At 40.2% G+C, this 21,484-nt stretch overlaps 3 protein-coding genes across 5 annotated transcripts in view; all 3 read right to left on the bottom strand.

Moving 5' to 3' along the window:
* Nucleotides 1-3,783: 3,783 nt before the first annotated feature.
* Nucleotides 3,784-6,147, bottom strand: LOC119649712 (putative serine protease K12H4.7). The gene is made up of 9 exons (XM_038051986.1): nt 5,714-6,147; nt 5,481-5,662; nt 5,058-5,290; nt 4,866-5,001; nt 4,668-4,806; nt 4,440-4,608; nt 4,251-4,383; nt 4,025-4,194; nt 3,784-3,969 (listed from the first exon to the last, which is right to left on the bottom strand). Exons 1-9 carry the CDS (start codon nt 5,927-5,929, stop codon nt 3,860-3,862), a joined length of 1,488 nt encoding a protein of 495 aa, XP_037907914.1. The 5' UTR covers nt 5,930-6,147; the 3' UTR covers nt 3,784-3,859.
* Nucleotides 6,148-12,885: 6,738 nt separating this feature from the next.
* On the bottom strand, nt 12,886-13,702 carry LOC119649200. Of its 3 annotated transcripts, XM_038051244.1 has the most exons (3): nt 13,417-13,702; nt 13,309-13,328; nt 12,886-13,241 (listed from the first exon to the last, which is right to left on the bottom strand). In XM_038051244.1, the coding sequence occupies exons 1-3, from the start codon at nt 13,538-13,540 to the stop codon at nt 13,191-13,193; spliced, it is 195 nt and encodes a 64-aa protein (XP_037907172.1). In that variant the 5' UTR covers nt 13,541-13,702; the 3' UTR covers nt 12,886-13,190. The 3 variants fall into 3 exon arrangements, with proteins under 3 accessions (XP_037907172.1, XP_037907170.1, XP_037907171.1); XM_038051242.1 differs by having other exon boundaries at nt 12,886-13,328; nt 13,417-13,696; XM_038051243.1 differs by lacking the exon at nt 13,309-13,328 and having other exon boundaries at nt 13,417-13,692.
* A 5,502-nt stretch (nt 13,703-19,204) lies between these two features.
* LOC119648874 (G protein alpha i subunit) overlaps nt 19,205-21,484 on the bottom strand; it is a 31,754-nt gene continuing 29,474 nt past the window's right edge. The window contains exons 6-7 of the mRNA XM_038050765.1: nt 19,741-19,929; nt 19,205-19,676 (exon numbers count right to left, since the gene is read on the bottom strand). Coding sequence (XP_037906693.1) covers nt 19,486-19,676; nt 19,741-19,929 — 380 coding nt within the window. The 3' untranslated portion in view covers nt 19,205-19,485. The remainder of the gene's footprint in view (nt 19,677-19,740; nt 19,930-21,484) is intronic.

Genomic DNA, 21,484 nt, shown 5'->3' with positions numbered 1-21,484 from the left:
TTATTTCTATCTTCAAATCCAGAGACATTTAGCCATGATCCAATGACGAGAAGGAGATTCCTCCGAAATTTTACCTCAATACTTTATGTGGCATGTTGCGCCGCCATATATAACTTTCATATAATATCTACTAGATTCTCCGAAGTGCCCCTACCGCGCAGAGCATTCTAGATACACCCTTGTTGATGCTATCAGAAGCCTCCTTAAATCTATTCAGTTGGGAATGTAAGCTCCACACACACAGCTCCAAAAAGATCCGCAAGGTATTTATATGGCCAGTATAGGATAATGGGGAATAGAAAACAGCCTTTCAATGTGTTCTCTGACATGTTTCAAGATAATTTTACATATTATCTTTGTGACAGCACCTTATTGACTTTGGAAGTAGCAGAAATTTGATGAGAAAATCGACATACTTCCCACACAAGCGTATTTACCAAAGGACTTAGGCGTCTCCACATGGAATTACCTTTAACCAGATAGACCACATTCTCATCACCAAAAAGGTTGCCATCCACCATCTTCGGCATGAGATCATATCAAGGAGCAAATTGTGACGACTACTACATGGTAAAAAACATTCAGAGCTGCCCAATCACAAGGACCCACGGAACAAAAAACCAATCCACTTCGAAAATTCCAGGTTGGGAAACTGGTGGTGAATAGCGGGAGACTAGAAAGCAAAACTGGAGCAAGGATTAGGTTCTATTATTCTTTAGAATTTCACTAGGAAGCTCATAGATAATATCTGGTTTGACAAAAAACGCGCCGAAGAACAACAGTGGATGAAATGGTTGAATATGAATCCCAATGCCGGAGAAATGGCTGATGGTCAATACCAGGAAATGCTTGACAAGAAAATGAGGCATGCAGGCAACATATATAGCAAAACCTAGGTAAAAACAACGAAAAAAATTTGACGGCGAATTAAAGAAAAAAAACCCTCTGTAATATCAAAAACGAGCAATCATTGGCGTCTTATTTCAAAGCATTGTTCACGAGAACCTACAAAAATTTTGGTCGAATGAAGTGCTCTAACACACTTCAAGGCCTTGATCCAATATGGATTGTTACGACAACGATTATTATTATTATTATAATCGGAACATTGAACCGCCAACATTGGAAGAAATAAGAGTCAACAATCAAATTCCAAAAATTAAACAGGGCGTCAGGCATAGATGACATCCCTGCTGACAAATCGAGCGGTCCATGGACCATAAAAATTCTCTCCACTTGAATTCAATGAAAGATTCCGCAAGAGTGGCCAAAAAGTGTGATATGTCCTATCCACAAAAAAGCTGACAAGTTGGCATATGATAATTACAGAGGTATTTCACTGCTTTGTACTATGAAATCTTTACAAAAACTTTAGAGACGCTAATTAGACTGTAATCCGATAAAATATTTGATGAATATCAAGGAGGTTTTCGGACTGGCAGATTGACAACAGTCCAGCTATTTACGTTCAAATAATAATAATAATCGTTGGCGCAACAATCCATATTTGGATCAGGGTCTTGAAGTGTGTTAGAGCACTTCATTCAAGTCCGTAACGATACATTACACAACACTAGAGGAGACAACGTGGTCTGCATTGCGCTCGCCCAAGATAATTACCCTAATTTGACTCAAGTACTCATTCACTTCGACTTGTATCCGACGTCAAATTACGATACAAATCCCACTGCCACCAGTGAGATTTGAATCGCGACCTTCCGTACGACATCCTTGTGTTCTAACCACTCAGCTATCCGGACACACATATTCAAATATGTACTAGAAAAATAGTGGAAGTCAACATCGACGTCCATCAAATATTCGTTGACTTCGTACCATAGTATTAATAATAATAATAATAAGTAATAATCTCGCAATGCTGCCAATGCCGAATCAGACACCTCCATGAGTTGTATCAAATATTTGACGAACCTGCAGTCTGTTGGATGATGCATTCGGAATTTGAACATAGTAATCCGCATCCGCCGCTGGACGTTTTTCAGATCTGTTTCGTCCACGGCAATATTCCGAATGCATAAGACAGTGAAGGGATAACGAATACATTCAATACGCTTATTTTATTCTTTCCCGAGAGATGCGATTTCAGTACCGGTTTTATAAGTCGTAGGGATTCAGACAGCAAGACATCTTTCAGAACTTCAACTCGAGCATCGGTTCCTTGTAGAATGCCTAAGTACATGTAGAGGGCTGTCTCAGTCATAGCTTCAATGTGGAAGTCACCAATGCTATGTCCGCCATGCGGCTAGTGATAACCTTTACGGCTTGGATTCAACATTTGTCTAATCTAAATTCCATTCGACATACGACATTCAACATACAGGTTGATGTCATCTAAGTACATCAAGTGTGTCAACTTACATTTAGCAAATCATGTCCTCTAGCATCATTCAGTAGCCATGAAAAGGGGTTCAGCGCCATGCAAAGCTAAAAGAGACCCAACGAATCCCCCTTCGTATACGGGTTCTGAGGTATTGACACCCTCAGATGAACGCACTGATAAGGCTGTATGCCACCCTTCCATGACTGCCGTCGAACTTCATTAGTGTCGGATTAATACGATACAGATGTAGGACCTCGATTAGCCCGGTATTCAGTACACCGTCGAAAGCCCTGGGATAACCGATATAGCAACTAAAGAGGATTCTTTGGCCTCTAGTTGCTTGTCCTACAACTACCGAATCGATAATGAGTTGCTCTCTGCAACCTCTTGAACCAGCTCGACTGCCCTTCTGCTCCTCGGACAGGATGTTGTTGGTCTGTTGTTAGGCCAGGCCTGGGCTCCTCCAGTTCTTCGAGCTGTTTATGGCTCGTCGAACTTCCTCTTCGGTAACATCCGCAAAATTCATGCTAGGCGTATTGGCATGGCGGTTACCTTCGGCGGTGGTCCACTCAGCATGCTGGGCGGGTAACCTCCAAAGTCCACCCCAATACTTTTTCTCTTCCGTCACCGAAAACCGTACTGTCGGGACGCTCTGTTGGGATTCGTTGAGAAACTTGAAAAAGCTCCGCTGGTTGCATTCCGGACACGTCTGGAATGACTTTCACCATACCGTCGCAACCGACTGCATATGACGGAAAGTTTCTGCTTTAATATGTCCAGAAATTCAACTGGGGATGGCATAGTTTCTTTAAAACTTCTGCACTTTATTTCTCACCAGTCTGCGGGCATTGCCAGTGCAGATTTGAATCAGTCTAGCAATGTCCTGTCTTAGTAAGTCCCGCCGACGTTCCCGACGAATTTTCATGGTGGATCTCTTCGGTCACTCAATACCGTGAACGCGAATTTTCTGACCGTGCAATCTGATAGCCGTAACTGGACCACAATACACAAGTGATTGTAGTTGCATCAGCGACATATCAGCACATAGTCGAGATGCAATCTCATTATTGATTTGAGATAGAATTCCCAGAGTTGCTGGAGATGCATAGAGCCTGGGAATACCTGGTCTATGCAAAGGATCCATTTCCGAGAATTCTATACACGCTCTTTGTTGTTCGTCCCGAACCGCAGCGGAAACCTCAGCTGGACCATGGAGAAGAGTGCTTCGGCGAGTACTGAAACTGTTTTTCGAAAAACTTGTTAGCACTGATGAAGGGAACAAGTGGTTCCCGAAATATCGGTATTTGCAAGATAAAATATTCACGAACGAAAAAGAAGCAACAAGTTTTTATTATTTCAGATAATTAATCGTTGGAAACACCGCATAATTTCACTCAGATAGTAAAATAACCTTCAAATGGCGATAATAGAAACAGTGAATACTATGAATAGTGAAACACTTTATTACTAACTATTTCCAATGTGTCACAGCATAAAGATCAACTTCTACATACAAATTCAATTTGTCAATAATGTCCCAATGTACAGTTCAATTTTCTTACGGGCTTCAACAAGTTCCGGTAGATCAGTTGGCGCCGGTTCGTACATATTTGCGCAATGTGCGGTACCTGCAAGTGAAAATTGTTGTAACACAATCCAAAAATTTGGAAAAATCCAGCAAACCTTTGATGAAGATTGTCGGGGTGTTGGGATTTTTCGACTCAGTCAGCCCCAAAGCATGCCAAGGGTCAATTGATCCGTGCACATACAAAACATTGGTGGTCTCGGGATCAAGAGCGCCATAATCGTTATTGGTTCTGTTCACGCCTGTTTCCAACACTTTTTTCGTAAATCTGGAAATATTTTGCGTAAATATGTCAAACATTTTGAATGAAGCCATTAATCGTACATTGGCGAGTAGACATCCGCGCATTGACGGATAAAGAAGTCTGCATTGAACCTGTTTCCAAAGATCGACTTATCGTTTTCCGAAGTTTGATAGAATCCGAACTCGGTGCATGTTTGGTAGACCCATTGGCGACCTAAATTGAAATCAAGGTTGAGGTAAATGGTTCGAATTCATTTGGAAGTTACAAACCTCCTTCTGACATTTCAGAGTCCCACGAGATGTCGACCATCTCTTTAATCATTTTGTCATATTTAAAGTCCAAACAGGACTCATTGTGCTTTTTCAGTATCACAGAATTTACTGCCGCGAGCCTGTCGATTTGGGGCCCGATTGTAGTGTTTGTTAGGATGTCGCATACCTGAGAGAGATTCGTTAGAATTATTTCTTTTGGGTACATTCTAAGTTCTAGTTGTTTACCGTATCAATGGTAACATTATTTTCTGCTCGATTGTCCTTATTATATTGGACGACATCTGCGAAATTATCCGCCAAGGTCTCGAATAAGTTGGATATGTCTAAAGCGTTCTCAATTGACTTCTCCAAGGGGTCGCAAAGCCTATAAGTTAGTAAGCATGAAGCATGTCCCAATTATTAGAACTGCCAGAGGAAACCTACTTGAATTTCTCAGTCAAACTGCGCTGCCCGATCATATGCTTGAGTAATATCTCGATTTGTGCAAAAGCCTGTTGCACGGCCTCTACGCAGTTGTCCGAATACGTTGCTAGCGATGTAGTCACTACTTCGAAATATTCTGAAAGGAATCGATAGCATAATCACTTTGCCAAACGAAATTTTGCAAACATTTACCAGTGAAGTCTATTTTGGCGAGCAATGGGCCGCTGGAGCTGATCGAGCCATGAATAAGGTGGGGATATTTCTTCCGTAGCCAAGCGGCTAACGACCCTGGGTACGATCCACCGAAAGCAATCCATTTTGCATCCGTTACGTTGTAAGAACTTTTCATCGCGCTGATAAAGCTCGCCAAGTCAGCCAGCGCTTGCTCAGACGAGAGGTATTTCAAGTTCTTTGTGGAGAGATCACTGCGCGATGACGAATCGTCATTTTATCTTTATATACACCCATAAATGTAACATAATACGCTTCCAAAGATTCAATCGTTTCAACAACACGCTTAACCGCAGTCGCAAAAGATTTATTGAAGTTCTTTGAATCAGAAATGATAAAACGAGAGAATCTTTGAAAGTGAAGGGTGGTTGCTAAGTTGATCACCTGGTCGGACGACTTTTTCCGTAGAATCGATGCTCCAGCTGGAAGCACAAAGCGTTGAAATTCTTGGCGTAGTGGATCCAGGCTCCTACTTCCATCCACTTCTTGTTAGCTTCCCCTTCACCTCCGATCATGAGGAAGACAGGGCCTCCCGCTTTGTAGTGTTCCTTATTTACGAAGTATCTCTAGGAAGGGCGTTTCGTAAAACTGTGCTATGAATAAGTAAAGAATCTTACCTGAGACCATTTTGCATCATTTGTAGGATCGAAGTGGTCCAACGTCTGGTTGAACCAGAGCTCCTCCACAGACCCTAGCGAAGATGTCTCTGTTTTGTTACTTGGGTTGCCTAAATTACCTCCGCGTTGCCGCCCTCTTAGGAAAAATTTCCAGCCCATGCATTGCGGGAGAATGCAAAGCAACGCAATTGCACACAAATTTGCAATCAAACGCATTTCGGGGTTACGTCCTTAGCGCCGATTCTTCCTTACTAACTACGTACTTTTGCGATTATGTGAAAGCAGAACTACACGGCAACTACCCCTCGACCGGGCTTAAGAGAAATCTTCGATCAACTGACCCTACTTCGATAGAATCTAAACTTAGAAAAAAAGCCGACAAAAACCAACTAGTGCGGGACAATGTCAAAGGCCACCAACTTGTGCTCGTAAACAAAGTGTTGACGGCTGATAATCAGATTTCCCGGTATCGAGTCTCGAAGAGTGTTCGAAATAGAATGGAATAGAACACTGGTCCTCAAACTGTCGTTATCATATTGGATTCTTCATCCACTGTTCTGACTTCAAATTTGAATGTAAGGCACTCGGCGCAGAACAGTAAAGAAGGAGTGCAGGGAGCTCAGGAAATCGGTGGGAGAGCTGAAATGCATTTCAGTTAGCCGCGAACAATGACGCGCAAGTGTGGTTGACACACTATATCCCGCCAAGGGGTAAATGGCAACCAATATTAACAGTACCGGAAAAAACCGTGTTCAAAGTTTTTAAAGATGTTTTTCGTTCAAGAACGAATGTATTTTTAATCTTTATATTATATCTTTATATGTATCTCCCCTTCGGACACCACCATGTCCTGGTGGGAGAGCAAAAACACATGAAGATGGAAACAAAGGATTGTAACTCTTCAAGTTGTAAGAAGTCACAGATTTCGAATCTACCCGCGACTTTGAGAAATCAGGTCGTGGCCGGGGTACGGATTTTGGAGGCCTCATCTAATTCATGTTCGCCCACGGAAAAACTAGCGAAGGCGAAGTTTCTTCATCATCATCAGCAACGGCGCAACAACCGGCGTCCGGTCTCGGTTTTGCGCCGAGATCCACCAATTCAATATCCCTAAAAGTTTCTTGGGAATGAGGATATGAACGTTGCTGCGCCACCAAGTGGGGCGATATCCAGAGAAATCGGAAGAAAGCGGAATTTTCGGCGAAAGGTGAGGACAAGCTCGTAATCCCTGTGAGATCCACATTGAAGCGAGCAGACCTTTCAGTTAGTGGCGATTTTTATATTAGACTGCACAAACTGGCTACAAACATAAGAGTTAATCAAATTAACTTGCAGCATGCTTAAACTTCTTCCTATCTGCTGGCGGCAAGGCTGGCAAAGTTGCACTGTTGACTGTTGTTATATATTTTTGGTTCAAGAGTCATGGGTTCATTTTAACAAGGGGACTAGGATCTTCTTCGATGAAAAATCCTCGAAACCGAGGACCTGCGTTCTGACGTCAAAATTGTTAGAGGCAACCATGCTGAGACAATTCTGTTCCCGGGACCTTGTTGCAGTCAACTTACAATACCAGGTTAATGGTAAGACGTCATAGTCGCCTTTGCTTACTTATCCTATGCTTCTTGGTGTCCTCCGCCGAAGCAAGAACTAAGGGATCTGCTAGTGTATGCACGCCTATGGCCGCATCAGACATCAGATTTTTGGTGCTGATGTGCTCCAACTGCAGCGGGTAGCATCACATCCACTAACGGAAATCTTGCGTAAGTCTTGTCTTTTTAAACATACAGCAACATATTGTAACATAAACTAGATATAAAAGAAAACAAATTTCATTGTTCACCGTAAAATATTTCTAGCCATACCTGTCGTGACTTCCAAATTCCACGAGTTGTCCACACAACGTGCAACATGAAGATGCCATTTTAAACGGATATTTTCACACAATACGGAAAAGCAGATGATCCTGGACGGCGTTGGTTTCCTCTGACTTCCGCTACCCCTCTTTCTTGCAACAAAGACGATCCTGGACCCCGGTTGATTTTCTTGGACCCCTGCTACCTTTTTTCTTGCAACAGGATTCGTATTGTCAAATCGAACTGCGAATTCCCTCCCTGACTAGGGCTTTTTGTGCGACTTTAAGGATAAATGGCCTCAGTTTCTCGGCAATTGTTCTCTACCAACACAATAAATTTGCAATAAACAAAGAAAATTATTTTGAGCACAATTTTTCTCCGATAAATCAACCATAAATTGGAAAAATTAGTTTGAGCAAGTTCATTGGAGGCATAGCGGTATAGGAGTTCTGTTGCAGCGCTGACTTATTCCCCATTACTCGTGGGAATCAAATCGGGGGCATTTTTTTAAATAATATTGATGGGATTCCACTAAGTCATGTTTTAGGACAGAACGTCGTCAATTTATACCGGGTGACAGTGAAAAATAATCGAGTTACTCTATCAATTACCACATGAGTTCGATGTGGAGTCTTTAACAAATCGGCCTGAACAAAGCAGCAACTCGAATACTTCACCTGTAAGGAACTCCATGAACTCAGTGGTGAGGAGAGGCTCAGATACTTTGGATATCGACGCAATTTATAATGAGGCTTTGACCGCATTACATATGATGAGATTCTCCTAGACGTTAGACCAAAGAACCCAAAACTAAAGTTTACTTCGGTAACTACCAACATCATTACTGCCGTTGACAGAATAATCAACATAAAGAGTCGAACAGTTAAGAAAGGAGATTGGTCGCGTCACGCAAACACTTCTTGGAAATCTATCACCAATTAAACTACCATCTCGTCAATAACGTGCCAATCAAAGAAATCCTGGAAGTGCTGCACTTCACTTTCAACGGAGGACATACAACACCTGGTTCTTCCAGAACCAAAGGGAATTTTATTAAAATATCAGCAACTCAGGTCAGGGGAAAGTAACCTCTATCTGGATCGGGCAGAAGACTTCTGGAAAAGTGTTTAGAGCCAACCCAGCCATTGGAATTTAGAAGCAGCGTGGCTCCTTATGCGTTCATGCGAGGCCCTCTCCGAAGTAATCATGTGTGATTTAACTGAAGTTTACATTGAAGCAGCCCTTGAAAAGGTACGTAGTTGGAAGGCACTAGGAGCTGATAAGATTCAAAATTTCTGGCTAAAGCAGTTCAAGAGCACCTACAGGATATTGGCAAATCATTGCAATCAAATGATTGCCAAGACGGAACTACTTCAACCATTTTTCACCAAGCGGGTGATTTTTTTCATCTTCAAGGAACATGGTGCCTCTGTCGATCAATTACTGGTCTTCCTACCATCGACAAGGTTCTTATTTCAGATCCCCGCCAACATTCCAAAATATTTTGATGTGCACAAATTGATAGCCAAGGAGCATCCAGCGGTGCTAAAGCCGGGTATAGGGGTATATACCGAAGGTGGGAAAGATGAAAATTTTAATTCTAACCCAAAGAACTTCAAACAAATTAGCTTAACATCATTTCCGCTTAAATGCTTGGAGAGAATGGTTGAGCGCCACACTCATGGGACGGCGTTAAGGTTGCATCCACTAAATGAGAATCAACATGTGTGAGTCTGCTTTTTATTCTTTGGTTTCAATCTAAAAGAGAGAACTATGAGAGACGAGTAGGTGATTGGAGTGTTCCTGGATATTGAAGCGGCTTTTAACTATGTTCTCTTCCAAAAACTTTTTGATGCCCCCAGAGGGCATAGTGTCGATGATATTTTAATTAAGTGTATCTAGACTATCCTAATTCAGAGATTACTGTGTACTCTGACAACAAAAGCAACAAAATGTTATCCTTACTTTTGTGGAATATTTTGATCGACTCACTACTACATGCACAGCAAAATCGTAGCAGTTGACCGAGATCTTGAGTTGTTGCCTCAGGCATCGGCTTTCAGTAATCCCAAATAAAACCACAATTATAATACAAAAAGGAAGAAACTAAATGGTCTTTTCAGAGATGAGGGGTACAGCTCTCCGAAGAAGTGAAATATCTGGGAATTATTTTAAGTAAGAAACTTCTTTGCAACAAACATGTAGAGGTAAAGATGAAGCAAGCTGTCACAATTTATGGGTTGTGTAGGCGCACAAGCGGTAGTAATGTGGATAAATGTTCTTAACGTAAAGCCATGCAATGAGGGCATATTCTTCTGTTTGTTAGCAGATATAAAGTTATCCTCAAACTTAAAGAAAACTGGGATGAACCAAAAGAATGTCCGACTGAGTATACTGAGGTCATCTACATCAATGGCCCAAAAAACAGAACAGAGCTCTGTAGCAAAAATCTACTTTCCGGATAATAATACTTTCACGTTGAAATGCAGCATTCGGGATGATTGACGCACGTTTGAAGGATACGCGGATTTTAATCTGCTGCAATAGTCAAGGTGCTCCAATGGCGTTGAGCAGTGGTTTGATTACCTCAAAAATACCTCAGAAATGAGGAAGCCTTTTGAGCTCTATATATATAGATTCAATACGGTGATACTACTCTGGGTGCTTGGACACTGTGGTGTAGAGGAAAGTGAAATCTCCTGTGCCTTAGCAATTTCTAAATTTGAAAATTATTAGAGAAGAAAAAGGGGTTTTCCTTGGCATTTGTAGGAAACCCCAACAAACAACGGACGAATCCTTAAATTTCGAATAATGATACACAGATTGTTCTCAGTTCAGAAAGATTTATAAAGGTGAAGGAATATGCCATCGCCACCGGAGTTGGGAACGGCTTCCATCGATCATTTAAAACCTCATAAAGAAAAGAATAAGTCCGGGCTTCGACAAAATTCGTCAACAACAACCTACTCAGCGGCTGCGTCAACAATTAAAAGACTAAAGAAAAGGTTGTAAAACGACTATTGAATAGGCTGCACTCAAATAAAACCAGGCTGGGATCCCCACAGAGCGAAAATCGAAAACTGAAACATGAATCCTGCGCAATGCAATATACAAAGTAACGTGTCCAGAATGTGCAAAAAGTTACATAGGACAAACTAAAAGGCTGATTTCAGCATCGGCGAAGGAAAGCAAAAGGAAGAGCACATCTCTGGAGCTACCTGTATGTAGTTAAGAAATACATTAGCAGCAGGAAATTAGGTGTACAAGAGACCATGGCAATCATACAAGAGCCAACATATGGTTCTCGAACATTTATTGGCCAATATTCGCCTTAGGAAAATTATTAAAGCAAATCCTTTCAAAATCACACATCATAATCAACCTCCCGATCTATCCCAGTTCCTTCTCTAAACTAAATCCCGTAGTCCACAGGTGGCAAATTTAGAAAAGATTTGCTGGAAGAACCGAGTAGGACATGAAACGGTTCATGTAACCGCGACAGCAGCGGGCAGACAGGCATCGAAACTGACTGTGCAGATTTGCCTATTACCGGTATGGCTAATATAATTAACAATCAATCAAGGTTCCACGTATATATGCCTACACTTATTAATCAAATCGCAGCCGATAGCCACTCAGATTCCCAAGAAGAAGTCTCTCACTGCACTTCCGAAACTAATCCTGTAGTAGGGATCATACGATTCAAACTTATTTTCAAATAAAGTTTCAATAAATAAATATTTTCAAAAAACTTTCCGTTAACGAAAGAAGCTAATTTACGAAGCTATGGCAGACTTGTTTGTCACACACCGGACATAGGAAATAGGAATCCCGCATCTAATATAACAAACACTATATTTTGCTCCCTTACAAGGTCGGTGTAGAGGCCAATGCCGTAAGTAAACAACAGCCGCAGGCATGTTATTAGCGACAGCGCTGATAAAGCCCACCGGCCAAGGTGGTAAAATGGTTATACTTCGTGCTTTGATGTACCCGGGATCGTAAAGCTCGTTTGGTTCTTTTATTTCCTCAAAAGCAACTAATAATCTGGGCCTGAATAAAATCAACACAGCCTAAGTCATGGATTCACTAACGACAATTCTATCGAATGCGGAATTTACGATTAGCAAGTTCAAATGAGCAGATAAAGCTGATCGATCCGTTGTTTAACTTGGCGAAGCATTCGAGAATATTTTCGGTTATCATGTCCGAAGGCGTAATCCTTTATTGGATGGATACTCTCCGACAAGGTGCCACTTAAATCAACTAAGGTCAAGACAGGTCAAAGATATCTACAGCAGACTTCCAAAGCTTTTTTCCAGCGATTTTTCAATGCGGATAATCCATATGGGGAAGTGGTTTACCCCAATAAGTTTGAGATACTATACCAAGGTTCTGTGATTCGTGATGTAAACAGAGGGTTTGCCGTAACACTGCCCGTTAAGGGCGAAGCTATCATACCACCCTTAAGGAACACCAGAAATTGGATATTTTTTGCTTCATAAAATTGGAGCGGCGCGTGGACAGAGATCCTGAAATAGGTAAGACGCATCACAATGCTATGAAAGAATACATTTACTTTCATTGGATAGGATACGGGCGTTTATTACCTTCCTCATCATCCTATGATTAAGCAATACCGGCCGGTGTAAGCCCAAGTGGCAAACTACATAATGTACCCAAATTGCTGGACGATTTTGCTCAGATTCTCCAGTTAAGATGGAGAAAATATTAGTTGCCGGTCTTAGCAGAAAAAGAAACGATGTGCCGAATAGTTGCCACAGAAATTTTCAGCGTATTTCGTAGAGCCTAGCTAAAGATAGGATTCAAGAGTACGTTCTCACGATCCTATCGTTCGGCGAAAGCTAGGCATTTGTTCATCAGAACGCTCTACCAGTTGATCAATTTTGGAAAGATAAAGAATTTAAAGGAAGATTTCTGCATAGACCACTTATTGAGCTGGGTTGAGACGACTGTAGAAGCAAAGACCATGATCAAACAAATAACGAAAACGTTGAGGTTAGCTTATTTCAAGGTGTGGTATGAGCCTGTTACCAAGAAGATACTAAGGAAGTAGGTTTGTACGAAATCAAGCAGGATTTTATCTTTTGGAAGCCCAAAATGCAAACTTCAATAAAAAAAGGAATAAGGGATTTCTCCGGTCCACAGAGAAGTCAGTACTATAAGGAGATCACTTCGCCTATATGGGGGTGAATCTGGTAGATCAAGGAAAGACAGTTAAAAATACTTACCCATCCGCTATCTATCTATTGTATATGGCGTATATGTATATATATGTGGAGTAATAAAACTTCAAGGTAACCATTTCTCTGGAGTCTATTAGACGAAACAATCAAATTTACATTCAGGTAAAGCTCGTACTTTAATGAAATAACGCCAATTGTTGACAATTCAATTTCGCTTCTCTTCCTCTCGGGCCTGGTCCAACTTCTGCTTGAAATCATTCTTCATAGCAACCACTCGTTCGTTCTCCGCCACATTCTTTCTGAAAGCGTTACTTGCCAGGTGCCAAATCTTGCGACCACCCGCCTTCAAAACACTAACTTCATTGGATGTCCGAATTGTTTCAAATACATTTAAACTTTTTGCTAGAACCTTGAAACCTAAACGGTTAACTTTTTGGGAGGCGCTCTCCTCGCCGCCTTGAGACGTGCCTGAAAAGAATTTTTTCATGTTCACCATGTCGTTATTGTGCACGTGATTGTTTCTAAGAAAATTTACGCTTTCATTTGCTGTTCTCCCTATACATTTTTCCAGGGATTTGTAGAAGAGAAAGCAAAAGGTTACACGGTCCGTATCGTGGAAAATCTATTTATCATCCCAACTTACCAAATATTTCAGCTTTACCGTCGTGAAGGTTGCGAATTTGATAGGTATTTGTGATTTTCATTGACTTAAGGCACTGTCGTCCTAGCAAAAAGTTTTTAGGTATTAACAATGGAGTTTGAGACATTTTAACTTAAAAAGAATGACAGCATAAATATGTGTAACTGTTTTTCACGTGCACGGACTGCTGGGAAACAAGGCCAAGCGATGTAAAATTTAATTTGACTAGTAACCACAAAACAAATTTAGTCTTTGCCTACTTTGTGAGTCAACTTTGAGTGTGATAATGCAAAGCTCTCTTGGTTCCCCCTCTCAAAAATCGTTGCTTTTCACTAAACGGTTCGGCGTAGCCAAAGCAGGCAGGGGCAGTCCCATCAGCCCTAGCCGAAAGGCGTAATAAGTGGAGTAGTCACGCTTATCTGTGAGTGCCACTGCGTTAGCTAAGAAGGAACCTTTGATTACTTTCGTCACAGAAAAATATTTACCGAGTTTTTACCAACTTGGAATTTTTAATGTGAAGTTTTAAAATGCGCTGAATAGCTTCATGTAAGCAGATATTGGGATCTCTCTTCTTTATAATTTATTTATGCCCCCTCATATCTTTTTAGCACTCAGTAATGAAAATAGAATTCGTCTAGATTCTAGACGACTTGAATTTAATTAGAACAAAAAATATCGTTGCTGTTCTGGGGTGGTAGCGAGGAGGACGGGGCAGCCACCCAGTTGGCCGGGCCAAAATCGAGTGGCCGAAGAGGACCTCCACGTGGTGGTACCGGGAAACGCTGTACTCACTATTTTTTGCTGACCGCGATACAGTGGCGAATGCTGCAAAGTCCTAATTAGGGCGATTAAACACGAGTCTGCACGGGAACTCATATCAAAGGTCAGGAAACCTTATCAGTACTCATGTAAAACCACAGAGACGTGGCTGTTGCTTTCGTAGCCAAACTACTCTTACATATGAAGAATATTAGCAGACGTGGGTTACGCAATTTTCAAAATTTATCAATATCTGCAACAATGAAGACATGTTTGCCTACTGCCAACATTCCAAAAACCTTCACAGTGATTTCATAGAACGATTCCAAAACATTTTTAATTCGGAATACCAGATTGGATGTTGGATCCTTTTTCAAAAGTCAACACAACAACATCATCCCAGCTGGAAGGAGAACTTATATAACTGACGACAAACCAGGAAATAAAGATGAGATTCAAAAGCGGTTACCAAGAATTTTGGCTACAAAAGCCACTCCCGCAGTTGTACCCTGGGCTGTGGTCGATCGTTCAACTATTTTTGATAGAATTTCCATCGTCATATTTGTGTGAACATGGATTTAGTGCTGTGGCAACGTTGCTTACTAAAAATAAAAATCGTTTACATGTTAGCGAACACGACGACTTTCGATTGTTTTTGAGTAAATTTGAACTTGACATCAACAAACTTGTTAAAAATCGTCAGATTCATCATTCACATTAAATTAGTTTTAGCATTAAAATTGGTAGTGTTTATTTTAATTTGAATAAAAGATACTCTAAAACTATAAAGTTAGGTTCCAATTGGAGGCTGCTGAAAAATAATCGATTATCAAAGTGGACGTTAGACGAAATTAGTTTCACAACCTTCTTAGACTCTAGAGACTGTGGTTTTAAACTTAACCTCAATATATTGAATTCATTGCAAATCATCCAAGTTATTAGATGTTTCGGACGCAAAACTTTTATGTTAATAGCACTTTCAAGCTTCAGACACCAATTATAAACAACCCTGTAGCCTTAGCAAACAAAATATTATTTGCGGATAACATTAACATCACATATGTATATGGTTGCCTGAGAAAAAATCAATGAATAAGTATCCCAACGTTAACGTATTAACGGAGATGTCGGCGTTTAAAAAGATCTTCCCATTTTCCTCAATTTCAATAACCCTCTAAACTCGTAATGAGTAATTTCGCTCGTTTTCCACGATTCTCAATATTAAGGAAGATATCGACATTTAAAGCTTTTCAGAAGACTTCTTCATTTATCGTCAATTTGCGTAACTTCTTGATCTTAAACCCAGTGGCATGGGTGTAGAATGAGGGGAAGCGAAACCATAAAATATATGTATAACTATTTATACATCTATGTATTTACATATGAAAAATAAATAATTTCGTGAATAAAAAAAATAAAATTAAATAAAATAAATAAACAAAATCATTTTAATATGGCAACTGGTTTGTATTAAAATTATTTGTGTGTGATTGATGATCTGTCATCGAAGTCTTTTAGATCGCATTCATTTGAAATAATAAAAAATTTGTTTTTTTCTTATTCGCTAGTGCTGATATTTTTATTTTTGCAAAATCCGATATTTCGGGAACCACTTGTTCCCTTCATCAGTGCTAACAAGTCTCTTTAGCACTGATGATCCCGATATTTCGCGAACCACTAACAATTCTTGTTTAGCACTGATGAAGGGAACAAGTAGCTCCCGAAATATCGGTTTTTGCAAAAATAAAAATATCAACACTAGCGAATAAGAAAAAACAAGTTTTTTATTATTTCAAATGAACGCGATCTAAAAGACTTCGATGACAGATCATCAATCACACACAAATCAATACCTTCACCTTCCGCTGATTCATTGAGGACACCACTCTCAATTTGAAAACTATTCAACATTACTTTTAACTTGAAATCACATGCACTTGCAAATTTTCAACCCGCAAAAGACTCTACTATCCAATATTACTCTACTGTTCAACAGTACACACCGCAACATATATTTAATTCGATCGGAACCATTCGACCAGACCAATACACCACACCATTCATCATCAACTAATTCTGCTGCTCCGGAAGCAAATCTGAAAACACCTTCATCCCGTTGCCTCCATATAATTTATGAATTAGCGATGAACGCTCGACAACAAAATGAATTTTTCAATGGAGCATCATACAGGCAGATTTTAAAATGCCTCTTAAGGAATATGTATCGCGAAGAGGGCATTTTAAGTTGCTGTTCTGTTTTTTATTTGCTAAAATGCTGTTAAGAAGCAGTGTTTTGAGCCGTGTTGTGATGATTGCATACCTTGTAGTGGGGATGGTACTCAGTAAGGGGAGCAAAGATAAAACCAGAAACTAAGCCGTAATCAAAATCCCAAGCCAAGTTGTGTCTAACGTGCTGAGGACCAAATGGTTACAGGTGTTTAAAATGTGACCATGTACGGTGAACTCTAGATATCAGGCGGCTCCTTGATCACCTTGTCTCAGCGAAAGAGGGCTTTGCCGAAATTGGCTTACTTTCCCCTGAAAAACAAAGGCCAATCACAAGTAAGTCCCGATTGAAACGATCCAAGTCTAAATGAGGGGGCAACCCTGACCCCATCGATGGAGAACCTGAGTTTAGACTCAATTTTTCCAAAAAACAACCTCCTGTCAAACCACAACCCTGGGTTGTGTCAAGGTTGAGGGAAGAGGAACGTCCGGGGCATCTGCGGTTAACAGAGGCGAAAGCAAACGGCAACGACTAAGTCTTCATCTAGGCTATCGAAGCTGATACGTGGGTCTTATATGCTGACAGCAATCTATACAATTACGATATTGAGTAGCGGGATCAGCTTAGGAGGAAACTCTGTTGGAAGAATTCCAACATCAGTATGAGAGGATCGAGACTAATAGAAATCCTCAACTTGAGTTATGAACCTACGTTCCTCAATGCGGTCAGGCGACATGATTCTCCCCTTCAGATGCTGCCCGACCTCTTCGTACTCAGATTCACAGAAGCCTGCGAACGCTGTACCCAGGAGGCCATTGGATAGGTGTTTTGAGGATAGTACAATGGGCCTAACCAAAATCCTGAGTGCTTAAACCTGCGGCTTCCCCCAAATAATTAACGAAAAGATTTCTCCGTTTTTCTTAAAAAATTTACGCAATTTTCCGACCCTAGAACCGGAATATCATTTTTAGCTCCTTCTCTCCTCTAAATTGGGGATCACGAATTTCGCCAATTCTGCCCAAAAATTCATATTCAGATTTTGCGCATTTCATGAATTTTTGCAGCTCTTCTACCCCAAACGCTTGAAACACTTCAAAACTCCCGCATTTGATTAGCTCTTATTACTGTACACTTCTTTTCATAGAAAGGAAAAGTTTGGGTGTCTTTAGTTTCCCAACTTGCATGTGAATTTCCAGAATAATCTGTTGCTTTATTGTTACATTTGCCGTATTGTCTGAAATATAAAAAGGTAGTCCTTACTCGCATAAAGACCATTGCCTGACTTATTTATCTACAAACAAGGTAAGCGACGCTTTCAAAAAATACGGCGTTATACAGCAGTTAATCGTTCGTTTTTGGCGCTCGTATACTTCTTCTGTAGACGAATCAGTCCGGTTACTTTATAGCAACACCTCATATAAAGCCGGGTGCAAGTTGAGACGCAACTTGGTGAGGTCAGGTGACTTATCGTGACTTTTTGTGAAACAAGGAAATGAATGCAACAGCGATGTTCGCAGACGGTTGCAAAGGTTCGTGTTCATGCCGCGATTGCGACCTGCATTGATTGAAAACTAGCAAATATTGACTCCTTGATGAATCTAGGTACTTCAGAAAATTTTGCATAGATTACTTAAAAACAGATTTGATCTTTTTCATTAGAAAAATCGTCCTTAACGATAAATATCGTCATTTTTTTTTTAAATTTGTTTTCCAAAACCTTCTAAAATTCGATATTCGAAATAGGAATCAGATTTCCAACTTAAAAAACGTTCATTATTTACACAGTATATGTGGCGATAGAACTGCGACTCAGCTTTGGCTGACTATTTCAACTCGTTTTCTGCGCAAGATTGCGTTTCGACTTGCCCCCGGCTTAATCCGAATGACGTGGCTCTATGCATGCCTTACTCTTTATTTATGCATGGCTTACGCTTTCTCTGAATAGAAGAGAACTTTAGGGAGTTATACTTCTAGAAACGACAGGGACCACGTATATGGAATTACACCTTTTAACTTTTGTTCCCCATACGTTCAAGTGCGAGTTAATATTAGTTTACCAACTGTTAATAACTGTTAATTTGTCTGGATTGCAGGTAGTAAAAAACTCAAGTAAAAAATAAAATAATTTCTCCAAAATTGTTCAGTGGCCGATCCAATATGAAATTTAGAGAAGATACATAATTGCTTACCTCAACTCAACAAACTTCCCACAAAAATATCTGAACACAATAAATGAAAGAAAATTTATAAACATCAACTTAAATTATTATTTGTTTCACTTTACATATTACAGAAAAACAAATGCATATGTAGACCTTAAGTTTTAACATGATTTCAAATCCATAATGACATTAAGAAGTTGATGTAAAAAGTAGAAAAATATCGTAGTTATACATCGTACAAAAGAATAATGGATCCTACATTGTATAAAAAATATCAAAAAGTTTATTTTGTCATCATCATTTCAATATTTCAAAGATAAATGAAACTATCTTCAATGGAATTTTGTAATTGTCCTCGTATCAAAATAGTGTGCATTGGGGTGAAAATGCTTTCTTGTAATAAAAGAAGAGAGGATATTTGTACATCATTACGAAAAATGTGCGCAGCTTACCGCATTTGTAAAGTGAATAAGTTTGCGTCCTTATTCAAATGATATACAATCGTTAAAATGATATACAATTGTTAAGATGATATACAATTATTGTTGTAAACTATTTTAAAAAATCTATCGCATTTTCTCATCATTTTTAAATATCATATCATTAGTATTAATTTAAACTAGACGAAGAAAGGCCTGCGTACAATTTCACATTAAAATACTACATATTTCAATTTTCTCTATACATTTATTATATACTCGTAGCTAATATGTAACATATTGTTCATTTGCGCATGCATGTGTCGCTCGTTTGATCCATTTCATAGTCCAAACGATACTCGTAATTTCTTCAAGTTCTAAAAAATGTCATTGGGTAAAATTGTACCTACGTATGTATATCATTAGACCTTCTTTTCATTTATGCATCATTTCCTTCTGCAACATTTTACACATATAGTTAAATTCGATATATTACTTTATGAGTCTAAAATAGTCCACAATCTTTGAGATTGTTCTTAATAATGACATCTGTGACGGCGTCAAATACAAATTGGATATTACTTGTATCCGTTGCGCACGTTAAATGTGTGTAAATCTCCTTTTGATCTTTTCGTTTATTCAAATTTTCGAATTTCATTCTAATATAACTCGAAGCCTCTTCAAAAGTGTTGGATCCTGTTTGGAGCAAGGCGAAGCTCAATAAAGATATGGTTCACCATGAAATTCAGAGAGGTCTTACCTGTGTATTCTGGGAAACATATTGTCAACGGTGATCGCGTGATTTTCTCTTCAAACAAATCCTTTTTGTTTAAGAATAAAATAATTGACGTTTCGACAAACCATTTGGAATTACAGATTGAATCGAAAAGTTTCATCGATTCAATCATTCGATTCATTTCCTCATCTTCGGCAAGTACCAAGTCGTACCCTGTAAGGAATAGGTTTTTATTGTAAATGAAACCCAGTTTCAAATAAGTATACTGAATGATAGCGTTGGGGATGTTGGGGATGATCGCAGCATTAAAGACAAGCGGCCAAAGGGGAGGGTAGGGTCCCAGGGCGAAACGTGGATTGGTACCCACGATGGAGCATAAAACCTGGGAAACGCCTGCTGAGTCAACACCAACAGCTCTACTACCAAACCCTATCTCCACCTTCACGTGGTGACCGCTGGGAACTCTTTCTTTATGAAAAACTGCAGATGGAGAAGGATGAAGGCGAGTCTCCCGTGCCTAAAAACGGGACGAATTTTACAATGACGAACCCGGAAACGACAACGGATTAACGATTTGCGCATTTTCTCATGGAACGTGCGCTCCCTGTATAGAGATAAAGCCGATGAGCAGCTAGCCGATACCCTGTGGACAGGGACCGGTTTCCTGGAGAACAGGCGCTACACCATATATTATAGTGGCCATCCAGTAAACCATGTGCTCGGAGTAGGTTTCTTAGTCAGCCAAAAAATGAAACCTGCTGTTATCGGCTTTGAAAATATAAGCGAAAGGCTATGCACTCTGCGTTTGCGAGGCAAGTTTAGAAATATAAGCCTCATAAACATTCACGCCCTTACCGAGGAGACTGCAGAGTCGGAGAACGATACCTTCTATGAGGCAGTTGAGCGGACCCTCGAAGCCTGTCCCAAGTATGATATCAAAATCATACTTGAACATTTCAACAATCAAGTATGGAAGGAGCCCGTATTCAAATGATACGTCGGCTCGCAGAGCTTACATAGGGATACCAATGATAACGGACTGCGGATTATTCAATTAGCAGTGCCACACGAAATGGTTGCTGGAAGTATCTGGTTTGCGCGGAAAGCAGTCCATAAACATACATGGGCGTCTCCAGACGGGACCACTTTCAACCATATTGACCACGTGTTGATCGAATGCCGCCACCTCTCAGCCTTGATGAATGTCAGAGCATATAGGGGGGCCAATATAGACTCGGATCACTACCTCGTTGCCATGGTGCTCCTAGCTCGAATAACGACACCACCCAGAATCCCTTCTGACAATCAGGTGAGAGTTAATACTGAAGCCGTCCACATCACAGTCCTCCGCAACACCTAACCGCAGTCAACAGAGATCCTGGAGATGAAGCATCAACAAATGATCTTGACAATCACCTGAAGAATGTTATCATAAATACGGCCACAAACATACGGTCCCATGCATAAATAGGGGGATATCATGCAGTGCAGCAACTATAGAGGTATCACGTTGCTGAGTAACATCTATAAGATATTCTCCGCTATCTTGCTAGGCCGGATAGCTCCATATGCCCAGAACATCATTGGCCCATACCAAAGAGGCTTCAGTCCAGGCAAATCAGCAACATATCAGATTTTCTCTCTGCGGCAAGCGATGGAAAAACTGTTGGAATATGGACATCAGTTGCACCATCTTTTCATCGACTTTAAAGTCGCCTATGATAGCATAGCCAGGGCAAAACTGTACACGGCCATGAGAGAATTCGTT

This window comes from Hermetia illucens, chromosome 2 (assembly GCF_905115235.1).
Source record: "Hermetia illucens chromosome 2, iHerIll2.2.curated.20191125, whole genome shotgun sequence".
Classification (NCBI taxonomy): Eukaryota; Metazoa; Arthropoda; class Insecta; order Diptera; family Stratiomyidae; genus Hermetia; species Hermetia illucens.
Note: the sequence above shows the minus strand (reverse complement) of the source record. Positions and strands in the feature narration are given on the sequence as shown.